The sequence below is a fragment of the Cannabis sativa genome, chromosome 1 (genome assembly GCF_029168945.1).
Source record: "Cannabis sativa cultivar Pink pepper isolate KNU-18-1 chromosome 1, ASM2916894v1, whole genome shotgun sequence".
NCBI lineage: Eukaryota > Viridiplantae > Streptophyta > Magnoliopsida > Rosales > Cannabaceae > Cannabis > Cannabis sativa.
The window spans coordinates 49,749,878-49,771,424 of NC_083601.1; the positions used below are offsets into that span (position 1 = coordinate 49,749,878).

General features: G+C 36.0%; 1 protein-coding gene across 1 annotated transcript; it reads left to right on the forward strand.

Moving 5' to 3' along the window:
• The first annotated feature begins 2,488 nt into the window (after positions 1–2,488).
• On the forward strand, positions 2,489–6,714 carry LOC133034986 (uncharacterized). Its single transcript, XM_061110582.1, has 3 exons — positions 2,489–2,713; positions 3,283–3,344; positions 3,510–6,714. The coding sequence occupies exons 1-3, from the start codon at positions 2,489–2,491 to the stop codon at positions 6,712–6,714; spliced, it is 3,492 nt and encodes a 1,163-aa protein (XP_060966565.1).
• Positions 6,715–21,547: the final 14,833 nt, after the last annotated feature.

Here is a 21,547-nt window from a genome sequence, read left to right on the forward strand (position 1 = left end):
TATGTACACTAATATAGATTTGATTTGATTTAAATTAAAATAATAACCAATAATTATTATTTTAAATCCTACAACAACATGTTTGCTGGATCCCAAAAAAGATTCAGAAAAAAATATTGGCATTATATATATAGGTATTATTCATATTATTATTATTATAAATAATAAATGGTGGTGACGTGGAAAATATTATAAGCATAATATATTTGGTCTTGAAGCGTCATAAGCGCCGTGAACATGGACATGATGGCAATGGGCTTCCATTCCATGTGAAATGAAAATTTTTTACTTTGAAAAAAAAAAATTACATTAAATTATTTATAGTAAGAAAAAAAAAAGAAAAAGAAAATACTCTCAAGTCTCAACTCAACCCTCCTATTTATTACTTCTAAAACATAAAAAAATAAAAATAAAATGTATATATTAAAAGAAAAGTTGAAAAACATCCTTGCATGTAGCCACATGCCACGTGGGAGCCTCAATTAGCCATATATCGTGGGGAGAACGTTTCAAAATTTCGATTGGTTGATGATGTTGGCAAAATGACAAACTTGCCCTTAAAATTTAGAGGTTTTGGATTGATATCGATCCATATTTTTTTTTTTGGATTTTTAAAAATATGTGTCGGGTAGTGTATAGTCATAAGAAATATAAGTTGTATCGTGTTATAAAGAAATATGAATTGCGTTGTGTCGTGTTTTACGGATTTACTTTTTCAGACAGCGGAACACTCGTATAGTATCTTGACTTCTCTAAGTCAATATCAGCCTTCCAACCATCCAAGTAACAATGAGCTCATTTTTCGTGCGACTGTATACCTCGTGTACACTTCCGTATCTCGAACAACTCGCAACCAGTGGCAGAACTAGATATGCGTATGGAGTAGCCATGGCCCCCCTAACTTTTTAGAAAAAGAGAAAAATATACATAATATATAAATTAAATTAAGATAATTAGATTTTACTTGTTAGAAAAATGTGATAATTTTCTTATTACTAAGCTTAATAATAAATTGTGAAGTTGAAATTGAAAAAGAAGCCCAAACCCAATAGTCCATTTAAATTAGTTATCAATTTTATGGTAAAAAGTGACAAAAAAATAATTAATATAATTTATTTTTGAAGAGTACTTTTGTATGATATATATTTATATGTGTCTTTATATATGTATTCTTATGGTATCCAATACCATATTAATATGATACTTTATAAGTGGTTAGCGGTTTTTTATATTATTTATTAAATTAAAATATTTAGAACTCGATATTATTTTACACCAATAACGATATCCCACTTTTTATAGTACTTGATACTATAAGGTGCCCTTTATTATTTTTCATTATTTTATATACGTTGTATAAAGCTAATTAACTTCTTATATTGATTTATAAAATACTACATACTAAAAAAAATTAAGTGAAAATACATTTTATTTGGCCTCCTTATTTCGTCATCTGGTTCCGCCACTGCTCGCAAGCATCCATGCATCGAGGCTCTCTAGCCAAGATACTCGCACTGTCCATAGGTTCTCACTATGTTAAGATAAATCCCAACATCGACGCTCACCTAGTCACTCGTGACCAAGGTAGCATGTGTGGCAAGATGCCAACACTAAGTTGACGTGCCAACGCTTCTATCATGCCCCATTCGATACTGTCCGAACAGTCTCCCTCGTCACCCAAGGACTCCCATACGTCCACGGACCATCCTCAAGGCACCATGCCTCCACGCATGTTGGCAGGCCCTCGAGACAAGCCACCAAACTAGTTTCATACATTAGACCTTTGTCTCTTTCCAGCATGGTGCATATGTCCCATGCGCGTATGCAAACTAGTCCACGAATGACTACCCGTTTCATCTCGTGTTGAGACTCGTGGCCAAGGCGCGCCACAACGTCTCATGGAGGTTTAGGCCACATCCCGTGCAAGCGACATACCGGCAAGCCAATGGAAACGTACCCGTTAACCTCTGGCGGCATTCTTAGATGCACTACTAGGTCGGTCCGATAATGTCCATGAGTACTCTAACTTATGGAGACATATGAGTCCCCTCATGGTCCTCATATGCTCGCCCTACTAGTCTCGCTGACTAGTAGTAGCTCACTTAGCACCAAGGTGCCAGGGGGTGGTGGAGAGCTGACACCAGGGTCCCCCCTTAAAGAGCATTCTAAGCTTTTAGCCTTCTACGAGGAACATACATGATTTTGGCTCTGTAGACATATGGCCAAACCATATACCAAATCACAGAGTTTCTCCAATCCGATTGTACCATTGTATTCGTAGACCCAAATAAATGGGTAATACCAGGTCCCTTCCCAATTCGGACAATATTGAAGATATTTACGAAAATGCCACTTTTATTTATTATTATTTTTTGAATTTTATTTATTATTATTCCCCTCCACGCTTCCGGTGGTTTCTCCGGCTTGGACCCCTCCGCTTGAAGATTGGGTCAAGATCAACTGTGATGTCAAGGTTGGTGGAGATTCTATGTGTATTGCGGCTCTGGCTAGGGATCACTCTGGTTCTGTTTTGTGGGCTGTTGTTTCCATGCTCAATTTTAGTGATCCTCTGATCGGCGAGGCAGCGGCGTGCCATCTGACTTTAGATTCATCTAAAATAAAGAACAACAACTACATTTTGGTGGAGAGCGATTCAGATTTAGTTATCAAAGCTCTAAAAGGAGTTCACTCTATTTGGAATATTGATAATTATGTTTTGTTATGTAATCAACTCTCTAAAAAGTTTTTATCTTGTAATTTTTCGTTTATTTCTCGTGATTGTAATTTTGCTACTCATAATGTAGCTAAGTGGGCGTTTGCCCAGAACATCTCAGATTTTGTGGAGCCATCCTCGATACCTGATACTATCCTTTGTAATGACCGGGTCTAATGTTCCTATCTATAATACGCTTTATTTTCAAAAAAAAAAAAAAAACATAGACTTGAATAACACAAATATTTTTACAAAAGCAAAATAAAAAAATAACATAAAATATTTAAAATAACAAATTAATTTAATATAATTTAAGAATAAACACATAAGTTTCAAAGGAACCAAAAGTTATATAAAATAATTGGTAAATAAAAATAGTAGTTTATTATATTATATGATAACTCATTAGTTTTAAAAATAAACTTTAAGGTTACCTAAATGTATTTTAAATAATAAGATAGCATATAATATAACTTAAAAATAGCTAATTGATTATTATAATGTTTACAAATAGGTTTTAGAGGTAATTCAACACTGCTCTCCATGATTGCCGATTGTGTGAACTTCAGCTGCGTGGTCATAAGTACACTTGGGAACGTGGAAAAGGGACTCAAAACCACATCGAAATAAGGTTAGACAAAGCTTTTGCTACTCAGTCTTGGCTAACTATTTTTAATGAGGCTCGTTTGTCAAATTTTGATTTCTCATCCTCCGATCATACGCCTATTTTTCTTGAACCTGCTCCTTGTGTGATGAGTAAACCTGTGGTCATTTTTTGATATGAAAATGCTTGGAGCCGTGAGCCTCTTTGTAGTGAAATTGTTCGAAGTTGTTGGGAGCTCAATGCTACTCTTTCCCTTGCTGAAAAAACTAAACTTTGTCTTGATATTCTTCTTGAATGGGGCCGTGATCTTACTGGCCAGTTTAAGAAGCGGTTGGCTACTAGTAAGAAGAAGCTTTCGTGTCTTAAGTCCCGTGACAATCCTGATTCTCATGAAGACTTCTTGATTGAGCAATGCAACTATTTTGAGATTTTGGCTCAGCAAGAACTCTATTGGAAGCAGAGGTCTAAGCAATTCTGGTTAAATGGAGGAGACAAGAACAGTAAATACTTTCATGCTACTGCAAGCTCTCGCAAACGGAATAACCAAATAGTTCAGCTTCAGGATAGCCACGGCGTGTGGAAAGGCTGGGATTCTGGCCTTGATCAGGTAATTATTGACTATTTCTCTGTTCTCTATTCTACTGATCATGCTATATGTGGCTCTGTTGTTAATGGCATTCGGCGTACTGTAACTGTTGAACAAAATGATGCCTTACTTTGCCCTATCACACCTGAGGAAGTTAAACAAGCTCTCTTTCAAATGCATCCTGATAAAGCTCCTGGTCCTGATGGTATGAGTCATGGTTTTTATCAGAAACATTGGGATATAGTTGGCGCTGATATTGTTAGGCTTGTTATAGAGTTCTTCAATAATGAATGTATGCCGCCTGGGCTAAATGACACTCATCTTGTGTTGATTCCAAAGAAGAAGAACTTTTCCTCTATGGGAGACTTGCGTCCTATTGCTCTCTGTAATGTCTCTTACAAGATTCTTTCGAAGGTCCTTGCCAATAGAATGAGGGTGCTAATTGATCATATCATCTCTCCTACTCAGAGTGCATTTATTCCTGGCAGGCTCATCTCTGATAATATCCTGATAGCCTTTGAAATCATGCACTATCTCAAGAGGAAAACGAAAGGTAAAAAAGGATTCATGGCCATGAAGCTTGATATGAGTAAGGCTTATGATCGTGTTGAATGGGATTATCTGTCTGCTGTCATGCATCGTATGGGGTTTGCTAGTAAATGGGTCAGCCTTATTATGAAATGTGTTACTTCTGTTCAGTATTCTGTTTTCCATGATGGCCATCTCATGGGGCCGATTGTTCCCTCTCGTGGAATCCGCCAAGGTGATCCTTTATCCACTTATTTGTTCATCATTTGTGCTGAAGGGTTCTCTTCCTTGATCAGAAAGTTTGAAGAAGATCAGGTTATTCAAGGTTGCCGTGTTGCTAGAAATGCTCCTCCCATAACTCATATGTTGTTTGCTGATGATAGTTATCTTTTTTGTCAAGCAAATCCCACCACAGCCATCAACATCAAGCAAATGCTTCACTCCTTCGAAATTGCATCTGGGCAAAAGGTGAATGTGGCTAAGTCCTCTATTTTTTTCAGCCCCAACAATGCAACACCACAACGTAATGAGATTTGTAATGTTCTTGGCATGACAGAAGCTACTGATGGCTCTCTTTACTTGGGACTACCTAACATTATAGGTAGAAAGAAGACTGTGATACTTGGCTTCCTCAAAAACAAGATTATAAATCGGCTCAATAGTTGGAATGGCAAGTTCCTATCTCGTGCAGGCAAAGAAGTTCTCCTTAAATCTGTTATCCAATCTCTTCCAACTTATGCTATGAGTGTCTTCCTTCTCCCATTGGAAACTTGTCAAGAGATTGAGAAGCTTATGGCTAACTTTTGGTGGAAAACTTCAAGTGCTAAAGGTCAAGGAATCATATGGATGTCTTGGGATCGTATGGCAACTCCCAAACATTCTGGTGGTATGGGCTTCCGCCACTTACATGACTTTAATCTTGCGATGCTGGCAAAACAAGGGTGGCGGTTTCTTGTCTCACCCACGTCTCTTGCCAGCCGTGTGTTCCAAGCCAAGTACTATCCCAACTCTGATTTTCTTTCTGCAGAGCTTGGCAACAACCCAAGTTTTGTTTGGCGTAGCATTTGGAGCGCACAAAGTTTGGTTAAATTGGGTTGTCAACGAACCATTGGTAATGGAATGTCAACAAGTATCTTGAAGCACCCTTGGCTCCCCGATCCCGTCAATCCTTTTGTGACATCCAGTGCTCTCGGCCTCACTAACCACATGGTCAACTCTCTTATGGATACTCATGAGACCTCTTGGGATATCCCCTTGGTTCAAGATATGTTTAATTCTCGAGATGCTCACTTGATCCTTGGAATCCCGTTGAGTGCTACACCAATTGAAGACTGTTGGTCCTGGAGGGGTGAAAGATCTGGTTCCTTCTCTGTCCGTAGTGCCTATGATTTGCTGCAGATTAGTACATATGGTCAGCAGAATCAACCAAACTCTGGATTTTGGCACAGGTTCTGGCATCTTAAAATACCACCAAAAGTGAAGAACTTCATGTGGCGCGCTATCACCAATACCCTCCCCACATGTCTTGAACTGGCTTCAAGGAATGTCGATCTATCCTCCTTGTGCCTTGTGTGCCATAATGCGGGTGAGACTGCTTCTCATGTGCTATTGAATTGCTCATTTGCTTTCAGTTGCTGGGAACGTTGTGGGTTCACCATCCAATCCGATACTTCATCAACTATTGGTTATTGGCTTGAATCTACATTCGCATTGTATGGTGATGATATAGCTTGCCGTGCCATCATGATCTGCTGGGCACTTTGGAAGTCTCGAAATAAGCTTGTTTGGGAGAAGAAGACTTCCGCTCCAACTCAAGTCATTCATTCAGCATGGACTACACTTGACCACTGGCGTATTGCTCAAGATAAAACTAGTTTATTATCATTGTCACTCTTGCAACATGATAATAACATTGAGCAATGGACTAAACCCGATTCTGACACAGTCAAGTTAAATGTTGATGGAGCATTATTTGAGAGAGAAAGTGCCTATGGTTTCGGCATTGTTGCTCGAGATTCGACGGGCCACATTGTTGATCTCCGAGCCACTTATCAGGGAGGAAACTACCCAGCTGAGGTGGTTGAAGCTCTTGGCATCAAAGAAGCTCTAAGTTGGTTGAAGGACAAAGGATGGAATAAAGTTGACATGGAAACTGATAGTATGGTAACGGTGCAAGCAATCTTTAGTAATCAAATTATGTCCTCTACTTTTGGTTTGGTTATTAGAGATTGTAAGAGTTTATTGTCAGCTTTAAATAATGTTAGTATTCGTTTTGTAAGATGATCAGCAAATCGCGTTGCCCACTTTGTTGCTAGGCGATCCCGATTTTTCTCTGATCGTAGCATTCATAGGATTGATTTTCCTGATGAGCTTCTAGCTCTTATGTATGATGAATGCTAAATTTCAATGAAGTTGATATTTCATTTTCAAAAAAAAAAAAAATAAGTAACCAAAATGTTACTTATGAAAACCTAGTAAAATAATAATAATAAAAAAAAAATTTGGGATTAATTTCATTTCAGATATATTATTTTGAAATGAGTAATTTGCAGCATAACCTCCTTAAGTGGCCAAATTTTTACAATTAACCCCCAATTCTAAAATTTTGGTAGTAAAACCCCCTAAACTGCTAACAGAACACTAGTTTAGGGGTTTTACCATCAAAATTTTAGAACAGTTTAGGGGGTTTTACCACCAAAATTTTAGAATTAGAGGTTAGTTGCAAAAACCTGCACATTTAAGGAGATTATGTCGCAAATTATTCTTTTGAAATTAATATATTTTTTAATGATGTGGCAAAGTATTATTGTAATCAAAATTTATTAAGGTATTTTTGTAAATAGTTTATATTTTAAGTATATTATTGAAAAAATTTATTTTTTTTAACGATAATTACACAAAATCATATAAAAAATAATTATAAATTATTAGAATTTCAATATTACTATCACTTTAATTGATAAATAATATTTATCATTGTTATTATTAACATTAACATTATCAGATTTTTTAATGTGTCGTGCTTATGTATTGTATTGTGTCACTAAGCTCATATTTTTCGTGCATGTTGTGCTAATTTACAACATCGTAACGCATAGTGCTTAAGCCCATATTTTTTTTGTATTGTCGTACCTAAGTATATATTTTTCATGTCGAATCATGCTCTTGTTTCTCGAACTTGTGCTGGTTTCTTGTTGCGTTAAAAAACCCAGTGTATATTTACAATACTAGTTTTGGATTCTTAGGATGAGGACAGTTTGGGGATTGTGGGTTTAGGTTAGGACATTCATTCAAGTGACATATAATTGTTTTAGTAGAGATGGGAGAGAGTGGCATCCCACACCTCATTAAACCCAATTTGAGGAGAGAGACAATCCAACGGTAGGAAGGAAGCAATGTATGTACATTACAATTATTAGTGAGTATTAGTTGAGAGTGAGAGTATTATAGCAAGAGACTAATACCCCACATTTTTATGGCCTTCTTATTATTAAATGTTTTTTTTTTCTTGATTTTATTTGTTTCCTTATTTGTTGCCAATAAAACACCCATTTGTCAAAATATATGTACCTCCAAAATAAAATTTGATTTCATGGACCATTTTTTTGGCACCTTATAAAATGTATGCACCCATTTTTATTTTTACTTTTATTTTTTTTTTGTCGGCAGTGGTTTTTATATTTTAATTATTTTGTGTAAAAAAGATTCTTTCAATTAGTGATGTTTTGGAAAATATTCAACATAAAATGGTTAATTATACGATAAAATGCAAAAATGCAAACAGAGAGGTCAACATGTAAGTTTAATGCGAAATTATTGGGCTTTGGTAAGGTATTGTTTGTTTTGAGATCTTAGAGAAATGATAATTTTTTATTGCAAATATCACTAAATTTTGAGAAAATTTTCAATTATTTGCGGTATTAAAGTTGAGTTTAAAATAGTTGATTACACATTTATATGTATCTATATATAAAAGATAATCACGTATTTAACCTTTAATTTCAACACTAAATTATTTGATTTATTTTTTTAAAAAAAATTGGTGGGATATTTTTTATAACAACATTATATCCCATTCCCATCAAATTATAAAAAAATTAGGTTGTAATTTCTCAAAGTACCAAAAGAAATTATAACTACAGTAAAGGCGAAAAATGATGACCCATACCTAAATATCTGCTTAAGCAAGCATTTTTAAGAATATAGTTGTAAGAGTGATGGTTTAGATTTTTGAATTAAGTTGATTGAGATGTATGTAGATATCTGAATTTGGTGGCTAAAAACTTTTTGTCATTATTAACTTAATTTGATATCTTACCACTTGTGTTGAAAAGACTAAAGAGAATTTGTCAAAAAATAGATAAAGAAATAAATAACGAGTTGCTAGTTTGGGCTGCAATGACCGACACTTTCTAGCCCAGCCCCTAATCTCTGGGCTACGCCTGCGGGCCCATACTTTCCAATGCACGGTGGGAAATGGACTTCAATTTATTATTATTGTTTTGACCATTTAATTAAGGGCTATTTTCAAAAATATGGGAAAAATTATTAAGGTTATGATAAATATGGCATAAAAAGTAAATGCCACTAAATATGGCATTATCTAACCAATCAAACTAAAAATATGGGTTTTTTTTCTAAAAAAAACCATATAAGACATTAAAAAGAAATCTGAATTTAAAATTCATAAAAAATAAAAACTTAATTAAATTACCATAAAAAATATTAAAATTCTCTTCATATTTATTTTTTTAAAAAAATAAAACAAATAATACTATAGTGATTGCCGAAGTTGTCACTTGTGCTGGAAAAGTCATCGGAGTTTACTGCCGACACCGGAAAGTCGCCGGAGTAGCCGTCGGTCTTAGGAAAAGTCGCCGGAGTTGCTGCCGGCGCCGAAAAAGTCATCAGAATTAGCATTGTCGCTGGAAAAATCACCAAGAAACCGGTTTCTAACATCAAGAAACTAGTTTCTTGGTGATTTTTCCGGTAATTTTACTGGTGACAATGCCAAGTCCGACGACTATTCTGGAGTTTGATGTCGGTGCCGAAAAAGTTGCCGGAGTAGTTCCTGGTGTTGGAAAAATTGCCAGAGTTATTGCCGGCGTAAAAAAAGTCGTCAGAATTGGCATTGTCGCCAGCAAAATCATTAGAAAAATCACCAAGAAAGTGGTTTTTTCATCAAGAAACCGGTTTCTTCACCAAGAAAGTGGTTTCTTCATCAAGGAACTAATTTTGTTACACAACAATAATAAAGATTATGAAAACAAAACAAAAATGATATACACTGAAAATAATTGAAACCAGTTTCATCAATCAACCAAATAGAGAAAAAAATACAAAAAAAATTACCAAGAAACTGGTTTCTTCATCGAAACCGAAAAAAACCGGTTTCTTGGTGATTAGTCCGATAATTTTTCCTGTGACAATGCCAATTTTGACGAATTTCTCGAGTTTCTTGTCGATCTTGAAAAAGTCACGGAGTAGATGCTCGGTGTATTAGTCGTCGAGTTGCTACCAATGCTAGAAAATTCGTCATAATTGCCATTGTCGTCAGAAAAATTACCGGAAAAATTACCAAAAAACTGGTTTCTTCATCAAGAAACCAGAAACCAGTTTCTTGGTAATTTTTCCGGCGACTATGCCAATTCTGATGACTTTTACGAAGTTTCTTGTCGGCTGGAAAAGTCGCCGGAGTAGCTGCTAGCGTCAGAAAAGTCGTCAGAATTGGCATTGTCAACGGAAAAATCACCAAGAAACCGGTTTCTTAGACTTCAAGAAACCGGTTTCTTGGTGATTTTTCAGTGATTTTTCCGGCAAAAATGCCAACTCCGACGAATTTTCTGGCGCCGGCAGCAACTCCGACGAATTTTCCGGCACCGACCGCTACTCCGGTGACTTTTCCGGCACCGGCAGCAAACTCCGGTGACTTTTCCGGCATCAATGACAAATAAAAATTCCTAAACAAATAAAAACATTAAATATGGGATTTAGAAACCTAATTACATATATATGGCATATCAAATACCATAAAAAAACCTAAAAATAAAAAAATACCATATAAATTGGCCAAACTTAAATGTGCCATATTTATCATAAGAACTTTTAAAATCCCATACTAAGTGTAATTTCCTCTTTAATTAAGGATAATTTCACAAAAACACAAAAACAACAAAAAAAATTACAAAAGTTTCACGGAATTTTAAATATTTTTACAAATTTTTTGATTTTATTTATAAAAAATACGGTCTTTTTATATCGTATTCATATTACTTTGTTGTTGATTTTTTTTTATTTGTATGTTATTTTTTATTGTTGTTTAGGTGTTATTTTCATGTTACTTTTATTTAGTTTTCTTGTTGTTTTCGTGTTATTTTTACGGAAAACCGTAAAAATGTAAAAAAAATTTATTAAACGTAAAAATGTAATTTTTTTACAAAAAATAGTACCTTATCTAATTATCTCATTTAATTATTTATTTTGAGTATGGTACATTTTTCTTTATTATTGTTTTTTTGTTTGCTCATTTTGTTTTTAAAGAATATAGCTAAATTTGGGGTTTCGGATGTATAGTTATAGGGATAGTCTACATGCACCACCAATATGTTTGCATTAGTAAATCCCTACATGTAGAGAGGATATTTTTCTCTCTTTATATATTTTTTTTCTTTTTATAATTTGTGTACGGTATAATTATATAAAATAATTTTTTACTTTACGCATAAGAAAAAATAATCATGTACAATATAATATTTAAACTTTATTTTTCACACTTTAAATTATTTAAAATTTTAAAAAAAATTATAAATATTTATGAGAAAATTACCTCACCATTTTGACATTTTAAAAAATTTATAAAATTATGTTGTAATATTTTAATATTAAGTGTTTTACTAAGATTTTCATAAACTCAATATAATAAAATAAGAATTAAAAAAATGATTAGACAAATGAAATAGAAATAGAAATTTTTACGTACTTTTGGATGTTAAGAACCGTAGTCTACAAGTCAGTTGTATTAGGTAGGGCTGTACAGAAATTTTCGTAAACCGCCCAACCCGAATAACCCGACTAAACCAAACCGACAAAACCGAAAAAAAATACAAACCGACATAACTTGACAAAATTCTAAACCGCCCAATCTGTAAATTGGGCGGGTTGAATTTTGACCCAAACCGCCCAATGAACCGCCCAAACCGATTTAACCCGATTAAGAGTTTTTTTTTTTTTTTTTTTTATATATATTATATATTATATAATATATAATAATATATAATATATATTAAAAAAAACCCAATCCCTAAATTGAATTTAGATTTGGAATACTATGTATTTAATGTTATTAATTTTTATTTTAGTTGAATCTGAAAAAAAAAAAAAAAAAAAAAAAAAAAAAACATCCTAATTCGGTTTGGGCGGGTTAACCCGCCCAACCCGCCCAACCCGTCGGTCGGGTCCAGAATTTTTTTTTTTTAAATTGGGCAGTTTGCATGCAGAATTTTATAACCCGATCTTTATGTCGGGTTGGAAAATATATAGTATAAACCGACTAAACCGACCGATGTACAGCCCTAGTATTAGGTTTGTTAGAGCACTCACAACAAGTGAATTATAATAGCTAGAAGCTAAAAAAAAAAAGCTAAGAGCTTAAAATTAAGCTCCAACAAATGCTTTAAACCCTTAGCTATTATAACTCATCCCAAATTCCAATAAATTTTCTCTACATTTAGTTGAAAATAGTGAAGAGGTAAATCATATTTTATACTTTTTCTTTCTCTCTTTCATTAAATTAATTAATTTTTTATTATTCTTTTTACTCATTTTCATATTTTTTTTATTTTAATTAATAAAGTATATGTAAAAATATAATATTTAAATGATATAGAGAAAAATATAAAGAAGTTGATGTATGATATAATATAAATGTGTGAGGTAAAATAAAGAAAATGGAGTTTTAGTGAGGTATTTTAAAGAATAGAGCAGAGAAACTGTTAGGAGTGCTCTTAGCCTCAAAGTATTACAATGGTGTCCTTAACAAGTTTAAGAACTCTAACTTTTTGTTATAGCATTTGAGTAATGAATTTCTCACCCTTTGTATGAAGGTATCATGTAGTATTTATAGGGTAGAATCTGGGTATGGATAAACCCGCAACTCGCTAGGATTTGCGTGTAACATGGCCCACTAATAGGATAAATACATAAAATTTACTGACTTCCGGCCCACGGACTGAAGCCCAACCTGTGGGGCAGTTATGCTCCGTACGACAGGAGACCACTTGAAGTTGACAAGTGTCGTGTGTGCGACGACTTTCTGTATTGTAGTGTCAGAACAATGGTAGTAGGATAAAAGGAATGTTCTTTTTAGTGGTACACACACTCTCAGGCTCTGACATAGGAGGCAACCCCCTAATTCAGTGGGATTCAGTGTCAGATGATCGCCACGTCAGCTTCATCCTAGCTTTCGGGGCATCTCTTGGAGAACCCTTCCGGATGTATCCTACAAGCTCATTTAGAGGGTCTTGACTACTTCATTTTAAGTAGGGCGAGGCGTCCTTCCGGATCCGGAGACATCTGGTTCCGAGTGCAAATTTTCTATATCTCGAATGATTGTGAGGCCCATCTCTCCGTATAATCTTTGCCCATTATCTTGTTGGGCTTTCGAGCGGGCCTTAATCAATTAATTTTGTATTGGAAATGCCACATGTCTTCTTTCCAAAAATACGAATAACACTAAGAATATGAAATTTATTTTTAATATCTTGATATGCATGTAGAATAATTTTTTTTATTTCATTTCTAACTACTAAAAGTCAATGCATATTTGATATCATAACTAAAAAAATATTTTTTTTTTTCAGAACAAGAGTGTTTGGTCATAAGAAAATAATTAGATTGAATTCATCATATTTGGTTGTAAAGGGTTTGAGGAGTAATTTGTTGAAGAAATATTCAAGTAGCTAATTTACAAAAGAAAAAAAAAAAGACTAGTAGTCTTGGTAAGGGAAATTTGATTTTCTATGCTTAGAAAATCAAAAAATTTGATTTATAAACCAATAATTAAAACCCTAAAAAAACTATACCTTTTTTTTCAAAACCCCAAAAATACCCCCAAACTAAAACTATCTCTCTTTCTCTCTCTATCTAGCCGGTCCCAATAATCCCACACCCCAGGTCCGATGGTCGGACCATGGGGTCCGATGGGGTCCGACCAATCGGACCCATCGGACCCCGAGGTCCGACCATCGGACCTCTCTCTTCCCCTCTCTCTCAAATCGCAGGAAAAAAAAAAAAAAAATTAAAGCCGACCATCGGACCCATCGGACCCGACCATCGGACCCATCGGACCCATCGGACCCGAGCCATCGGACCACTTTCTTCCTCTCTCTCCAAAATCGCGAGAAAAAAAAAAAAAAAAAAAATTAAAGCCGAGCCATCGGACCCATCGGACCCGACCATCGGACCCATCGGACCCATCGGACCCGACCATCGGACCCTTTCTTCCTCTCTCTCCAAAATCGCGAGAAAAAAAAAAAAAAAAAAAAAAAAAAATTCAAAGGTCAGATGGTCGGACCTTGGGGGTCCGATGGGTCCGACCATCGGACCCCCAAGGTCCGACTATCGGACCTTTGTCTTCTTCCCTCTCTCAAATCGCGGAAAAAAAAAAAAAAGTTTCGGGGCGGGGTTGCTCTTTCGGGTTGGGGTTGGGGTCGGAGGGGTTGGGGTCGTGGTCGACGGGGGTGAGGGTGGTGATCGGCGTTGGGGTTGACGTGGGTGGGTGAGGGTGGTTCGGGTGAGGGTGGGCGGTTGGGGTGAGATAGAGGGAGAGAGAGATGATGCAGAGAGAGAGAATATTGTGAGGGGGGTATTTTTGGGGTTTTGAAAAAAAAGGAATAGTTTTTTTAGGTTTTAAATTTTTGGTTTAAAAATCAAATTTTTTGATTTTCTAAGCATAGAAAATCAAATTTCCCCTTGGTAATTGGTACTTCGGCCGGTGCTCTTTTCTCAAACCAGAGCAACTCATCTTTTCCTTGTTATAAATACAAGGATGTCATTATTAATACATTATAGACTGATTTAAGATGAAAAAAATTACATTTATAAACTAAATTTTGTTTAAATTAAATTTTAGTTAATTTAATATTTTGTAAATTATTTAATTAATTATATTGAATTTTATTTGAGTAATTTTATGTTAATGAATTATGGTATTTTTGCAAATAGTTCATTATTGTGGTATATTGGAATAAATCAATTGGACATACTCATATATTAACAAGTTAGACCTATCCAATTATTTTCATATCATACATCATTACAAGTGACCTTTTTGCACCAGTTACCCATATTTTTGAATTGTTTTGAATTTTTCTCAACAAATAATATTTTTCTTGTGAAAAAAGGCATATTTGTGTAAACTTTTCCATAAAAATGATAAAATCTATTTCCAATGGGTTTTTTTTTGAGTAAAAGTAGAAACTTCATTAATTCAAATCTTCCGAAACCAAGGAAGCAATTACAAAAGGTAAAGATAAACTATTAAAAGTACGATCAGCCTCAAGAAGAGAGGACCGCGCCAAACAATGCGCAACCCTATTAACAGACCGCTTAACAAAACTGAAAGATATGTTTCCAATCTCGGCACAAAGAGCCTTACAATCTAAAATGATATGGCCATAAGGAGAGACCATACTTTTATTACTTTGAACATCAGAAATCACTCGCAAACAATCCGATTCCAAAATGACCCCCTCCCAACTGTTGGACTTTATCCAACTCAACGCTTCCTTAATCCCAAAAGCCTCCACCTCATGCAGCTGCAGCAAACCAGTTTTAAGCAACGTCTTGGCTTGAAGAACTAAACCCGCCGCACTTCTAGCCGCCATTCCCACACCAAACCGCCCTTCGGAAGCAAATATAGCACCATCAACGTTTACTTTAATGCTTGGAAAAGAAGGAGGGAACCATTTCTCACTTACAACCATTGAATGACCATGAAGAGCATCTTTTTCGAACTGTTGTGCTTTACACCAGTCCGAATAATTCATCTTAGCAACATGAATTACCTCTTCACTCGACGGAGAAATAGAGTTCCAAACTACATCATTACGCACCTTCCACAAAGCCCAAAGAGTCATGGCCGCTTCAATACTCTCAACCTCATTCCATTTCGACAATCCTTCCTCAAACCAGCTCCTAAAAAACATTGCAGCAGGAGCTACAGTCGGCACCTTAGCCTGCTGCCAGCATAACTTCGCAAAATTACACCGCACCAGTACATGGAGAGCGGTCTCAGGAGCAGCCGAACAAAAGGGACACAGGCTATCAACTTGCACATGTCTTAACGCCAAGAGAAATCTCGTTGGAAGGCAGTTCGCACTCACCCGCCAAAGGAAATTAAGTACCTTTGGGGGTACTTTGAGATTCCACAATCTCTTCCACATATCAGTAGGTACATTAAGATTGATATGTCCATGAGCCTCTTGTTGATGCCTATAGGCGCTCTTTACCGAAAACATGCCCTTGCTATCCTTCACCCAGTACCAAACATCTTCCCTACCAGCTGTTGTAAGAGGAATACGCCACACCAGCTGTTGATCTCGATCATTTAGGACATCTGAAATGACTTCCTGATCCCATTCAAGTTTATCAATTTGCATCAGCGCTTTAACCATCTTCCCTTGAAGGCTCGGGCTAGAGGTTTCGATATACGGGTTAACATCATCCATAAGCCAAGGCTCATGAAGTATACTAACCTGAGACCCATCTCCAATCAAACGCCTGGCACCAGCACGAACCAAACCTTGAGCTTCCAACACACTACGCCAGATGTAACTTGGGTTACTACCTAATGTAGCAGTAAGAAAGTTACCAGAAGAGAAGTACCTAGCTTTAAAGACTTTTGTAGCTAGAGTATCCTCACAAGACAACAGCCTCCACCCTTGTTTGGCAAGTAAGGAAATATTAAAATCTCGAACATCTCGAAACCCCATACCTCCATTACTTTTATGGGCCGTGAGCTTGTCCCAACACAACCAATGAATGCCTTTAGTGCTATTCGACTTCCACCAAAATCTACTAATAGCACTCTCAATTGCTTGACAAGTTCCCACTGGAAGAAGGAAAAGATTCATAGTGTATGCTGGGAGTGCCTGTACCACCGCCTTAATAAGTACCTCCTTACCGGCTCTAGATAGAAACTTATTGTCCCAAGATTGAATCCTTTTTTGAACCTTGTCCACCACAAAACTGAACGCCGCTGTTTTATTCCTTCCAATTGAACTAGGAAGGCCAAGATATTTGCTATTTTCTTCAGCTTCTCTAATACCCAATCGATCACAAATGGTTGCTTTCATGTGACTAGTTGTATTGGAACTAAAAAAAGCCGAAGACTTTCCAAAGTTCACCCTCTGTCCCGAAGCGTTAGCAAAGATCTGGAGCATCTGTTGAACATTAGTAACCTCTCTCTCAGTAGCTTTGCAATAAAGAAAGCAATCATCAGCAAAAAGCATATGTGACACAACAGGAGCACCATTAGCCACTTTACACCCATGAATAAGCTTCCTTTCCTCATAACGTTGAATAAGAGCTGACAATCCTTCCGCACAAATAAGAAACAGATGCGGCGAAATAGGATCGCCTTGACGAAGCCCCCGGGTTGGTATAATAGGTCCAATAGTATATCCACTACTCACTATATTATATTGAACCGAAGATAGGCACCCATAAACAAGCTGAACCCATTTTTCACTAAACCCCAATCGAGATAACATAGCCGTCAAAAAATTCCAATTCACTCGATCATATGCTTTACTCAAGTCCAACTTCAAAGCCATACAACCATCCCTCCCAGCCTGTTTCCGCTTAAGGTAATGAAGAACCTCATACGAAACCATAATGTTATCTGTAATCAATCTTCCAGGAATGAACGCACTTTGATTCAAAGAAATAATCCCAGGGAGTAATCCTTTCAATCTGTTAGCTAGCACTTTGGTGATCACTTTTGCAACAACATTACACAAGGAGATAGGCCTTAATTCACTCATGTCATCAGGCTTTTTCTTCTTGGGAATCAGTACAATATTGGTATCATTCAACCCCACCGGCATTTCCTCAGTCATGAAAAAATTCTGAACACAAGCTACCACGTCCGCCCCAACAATGTGCCAATACTTTTGAAAAAATTTTGGGTTCATTCCATCCGGCCCCGGAGACTTATCCGGATGCATTTGGAATAATGCATCTTTGACTTCTTGAGTTTCAATGGGTCTAACTAAGAAATTATTTTGCTCTTCATCAACCTTGGGAACAACACAACTCAATACTTCTTCCCAATTACCAGGTTCGGCTGAAAATATTTTTGAATAATAATCAAGCATTAACTCACCCAAGCCAGCGTCCCAATATTTCATCTCTCCCATATCATCTTTTAAACAAATACTATTATTATTACGTCTGCGAGAAGAAGCTTTTGAATGGAAAAACTTACTATTTCGATCACCATCTTTGAGCCACAGTTGCTTCGAACGTTGGCGCCAATAGATTTCTTTCTGGTTTAGAGTTTCAAAAAGCTGAAGTTTGGTGTCCGAATACCGTTGTTTCCCCTCAGTATCACAGCGACCTTTAAGCAATTTAAGATCATTGTTGCATTGCTTAATTCTTGCTGAAAAATTCCCAGCAACACTACTTCCCCAAGCTTTTAAATCCTGGCCGCATTGATAGAGTTTTTGTTGCATTTGCAACGCTCCCGAACGATTCCAGCTTTCTCTAATAATCGACTCACACTCCTCCAACCGAGTCCAATAATTTTCGAAACGAAAAAAATTTACCCCAGCCGGTTTAACATGTTGTAACATATCCAAGAACAGTGGAGAATGATCCGAGGGAGAGACCGCCAAATTAAATAGTTTTGCTTCAGGATACCGAGTCAACCACAAAAAGTTCACCATCGCCCGGTCTAGTCTAGCCTCTATCCACGCAGGAGTATCTCTACTTTTTTCCCAAGTAAATTTGTGCCCAAGCAAATCAAGATCACACAAACCACAGTGGCGAACCGTGTCTTGAAATCCATCCAAAAGCCAAGTCGGATAAGCTCTTCCTCCCTTCTTTTCAGAATTGTGCAAGATGTTGTTAAAATCCCCCATAACACACCAAGCTTCTTGAAATCGATCATGTAGGGTGCGTAACAACTCCCAAGAATTCTTCCTAAGACTCCTATTCGGTTCCCCATAAAAACCAGTAAATCGAAATTTAGGATAACCCTCAAAATGAACAAAGCAATCAATATGGTTTGCAGAGAAAGAATCAATTACCACTTCTTCCTCAATTTTCCACAATAATGCCAAACCCCCACTTCTACCCTGAGCTTCAATAATAAAACACCCTTCAAAACCCAACTTCCTACTCACCATATTAACTTTCTCCTTGTTGCTTAACGTCTCACACAAAAATAACACCTTGGGCCTTTTTTGGTCAATCACCTCTTTTAGGAACTGAATGTTACGTGGCGGCCCCAGCCCACGACAGTTCCAACTTAATATTTTCATAATATTTGGCGAGCCCCCAAACCAAGGCCCGCCACTAAAGAGTTTTTTGAGAGTCCACTACCAATATGGGCTTGCCCCACGTGACCAACACAATCCTCATCACCAACCTTTCTTTTTTTATTATCATATATAGTCACTTCAGAATTACCACCAATCACTATCCCCTTTTCTTTATTATTTCCATTTTTAGAAACATTGACTTCACCATCTTTATTACTAGCAAAATCCCCTTCCAGATCACCTTCTATCATATCATTAATCATAGCATGATTCTTTCCATTCTTGTGCAATATTCCTTGGCCGTGACTTGTGGCCACACCAACTGGAGGATTAGTTTCCATATTAGTCTGGTTTGAACTATGACCAGGTGCATTGTCCCCAGAATTTGCCGCCGGCGACCACCCTCTGTTCCTCAGCCACCTTGCTCCGATATTCTTGTACGATTTTTGTGGCGTAGCAATCATGCACTCACCATAAGGCTTCGTAATCTGGTCAATAGGCTGCTGGAATAAACGACTACAGAACTTGTCGGAGTGGCCAATTACACCACATATGAAGCAAAAGGTAGGAACTCTTTCATACTTGAAGTGAACCCAAAACCAGCTACCATTTTCATGAGTGAGCTTCAGTCTTCTCCTTAATGGCTTCCTAATATCAAGAGTAACCCTTACCCGAAGGTAATCCCTCCAAACACCAACAAAATTTTTAGGATCGTTCTCTAAAAACTTCTCGATCGTATTTCCTACCCCTCGCACCATCGTTTCTTTCATACATCCTGGTTTAACATGATGTATTTGAACCCATATATCAAGATGATTTAATTGAAGAGAAGTCGGATCCCCTCCTACCGGTAGTCGTTCAATAATCAGTTGCATACGATCAAAAGTCCAAGGACTCCCATTGATGACTCTTTGAATGTCCACTTCGTGATAGAATTGAAATAAGAAACGATTATCTTCAAGCTTTTTGACAAACATTCCCATTCCGGGTTGCCATAACGAGGCTAGAATGTTCTGCATCTTATCGAAATCTATCATACGGTTCGACAAAAATCTTCCTACAAGACACCATCTGTCATCGATCCCCTCTTCCTCTCCCTCTTGTCCGACTGGTAGCTCTGCTAAATCTTCTTCTTCAATCTGAAAACTAAAGACATCCTCCCTGCCACCTACCCCACTTGAACTCGCCATGAGATAATTAGAAAAAAACACACTCTTGAACTCACTCTTTCAACAGCAAAAAAACAAGAAAACAGAACAAAACTCTCACACCATGTCAATAGACAGGACTTAAAATCTTATACTATTTTTTTATTAATTACTTGTCATTTCAGAATCAATATTCTTAATATGTTGTTTACTAAAACTTTTTGGAACTGAAATGATAGTGATTTATCTTGTTTAACTTATTTTCAATGGGTTTAGATGCATTATAAATGACATTTTTTTGGGTTGTTACAAGGGAGATTTTCAGAAATATAGGAATTGGAGGTGTAATTCAAACGAAAACTTCTCTAGCGATCTTCTCTCCCAAAATTCTCTTTGATTTTTTCTCTCAGAATCACGATATTCTCCAGCGATTTAATACTGCAATTCGATCTCAAAAACTAAAAAATTCATCTTTTCACATACCAACGATTGACGACAGACTAGAAACAAAAATCATCATTGCCGATTGTCTTCTCCAGTTCCGGTGAGTTTGTCAATTACTTCTGATCGTCTTCTTCAGCAACGTGAACTTGAAAATCAATGCATATATAATTGCTTAGCCAAAAAATATAGAATAAAAAAGAATTATACATAACAAATTTCGACAACGATTCTCAAAATCATCAAATTAGGTATATGCACTCAAAAATCAAAGTTACATATGATGATAATTATTTATGAACCTAGAATATTTGAATATATATATCATTTGAAAAATAAATAAAAATCAAAAATTTCAATTTCAATATAAAATAATGAATATTTAGAAAATTTATAAAAACTTAAACAAAAAGAAACCAGTTAAATCAACAGAATTAAAAAAAAATATAACTTCATATATAATAGTATTAGAAAACCGATTATAAATAATATTAATGAAATATGATAAATATAATAAACAACTAGAAAAAAAAATAATCAAAGTCATAACTGACAATTCTACCTATAAAATAATAATAAGTATTAGAAACCAGTTAAAAACTTAAAAAGAACAATCATACAGAAAATTTAAACAGAACCGGTTCCAAATAAAAAATTATAATTAGATTCTAATATTACTTTTCCTTTAAAAATGCAGGTATACAACAAAGCATGTGTGTGATCAAATATGGGGGCCAATAGATAGAAAATACAAGTTATGATGACTAGCAAACTTGGTGGCCCTGATAAAAATAGAAATAAATTGCAATAGAAGCAGCATAGACGTATCATACCAGATATTTCCGATAACAACACCAATGAAGATATTGAGTGACAATTCCCTCAGGTTCTACATTGAGCTAAGAAAAACATAGGTTGGAGTAACTAATTCTCCACTATGCATCACAACTATAGAGGAGACATCTATACAAACAGTGGAAAACT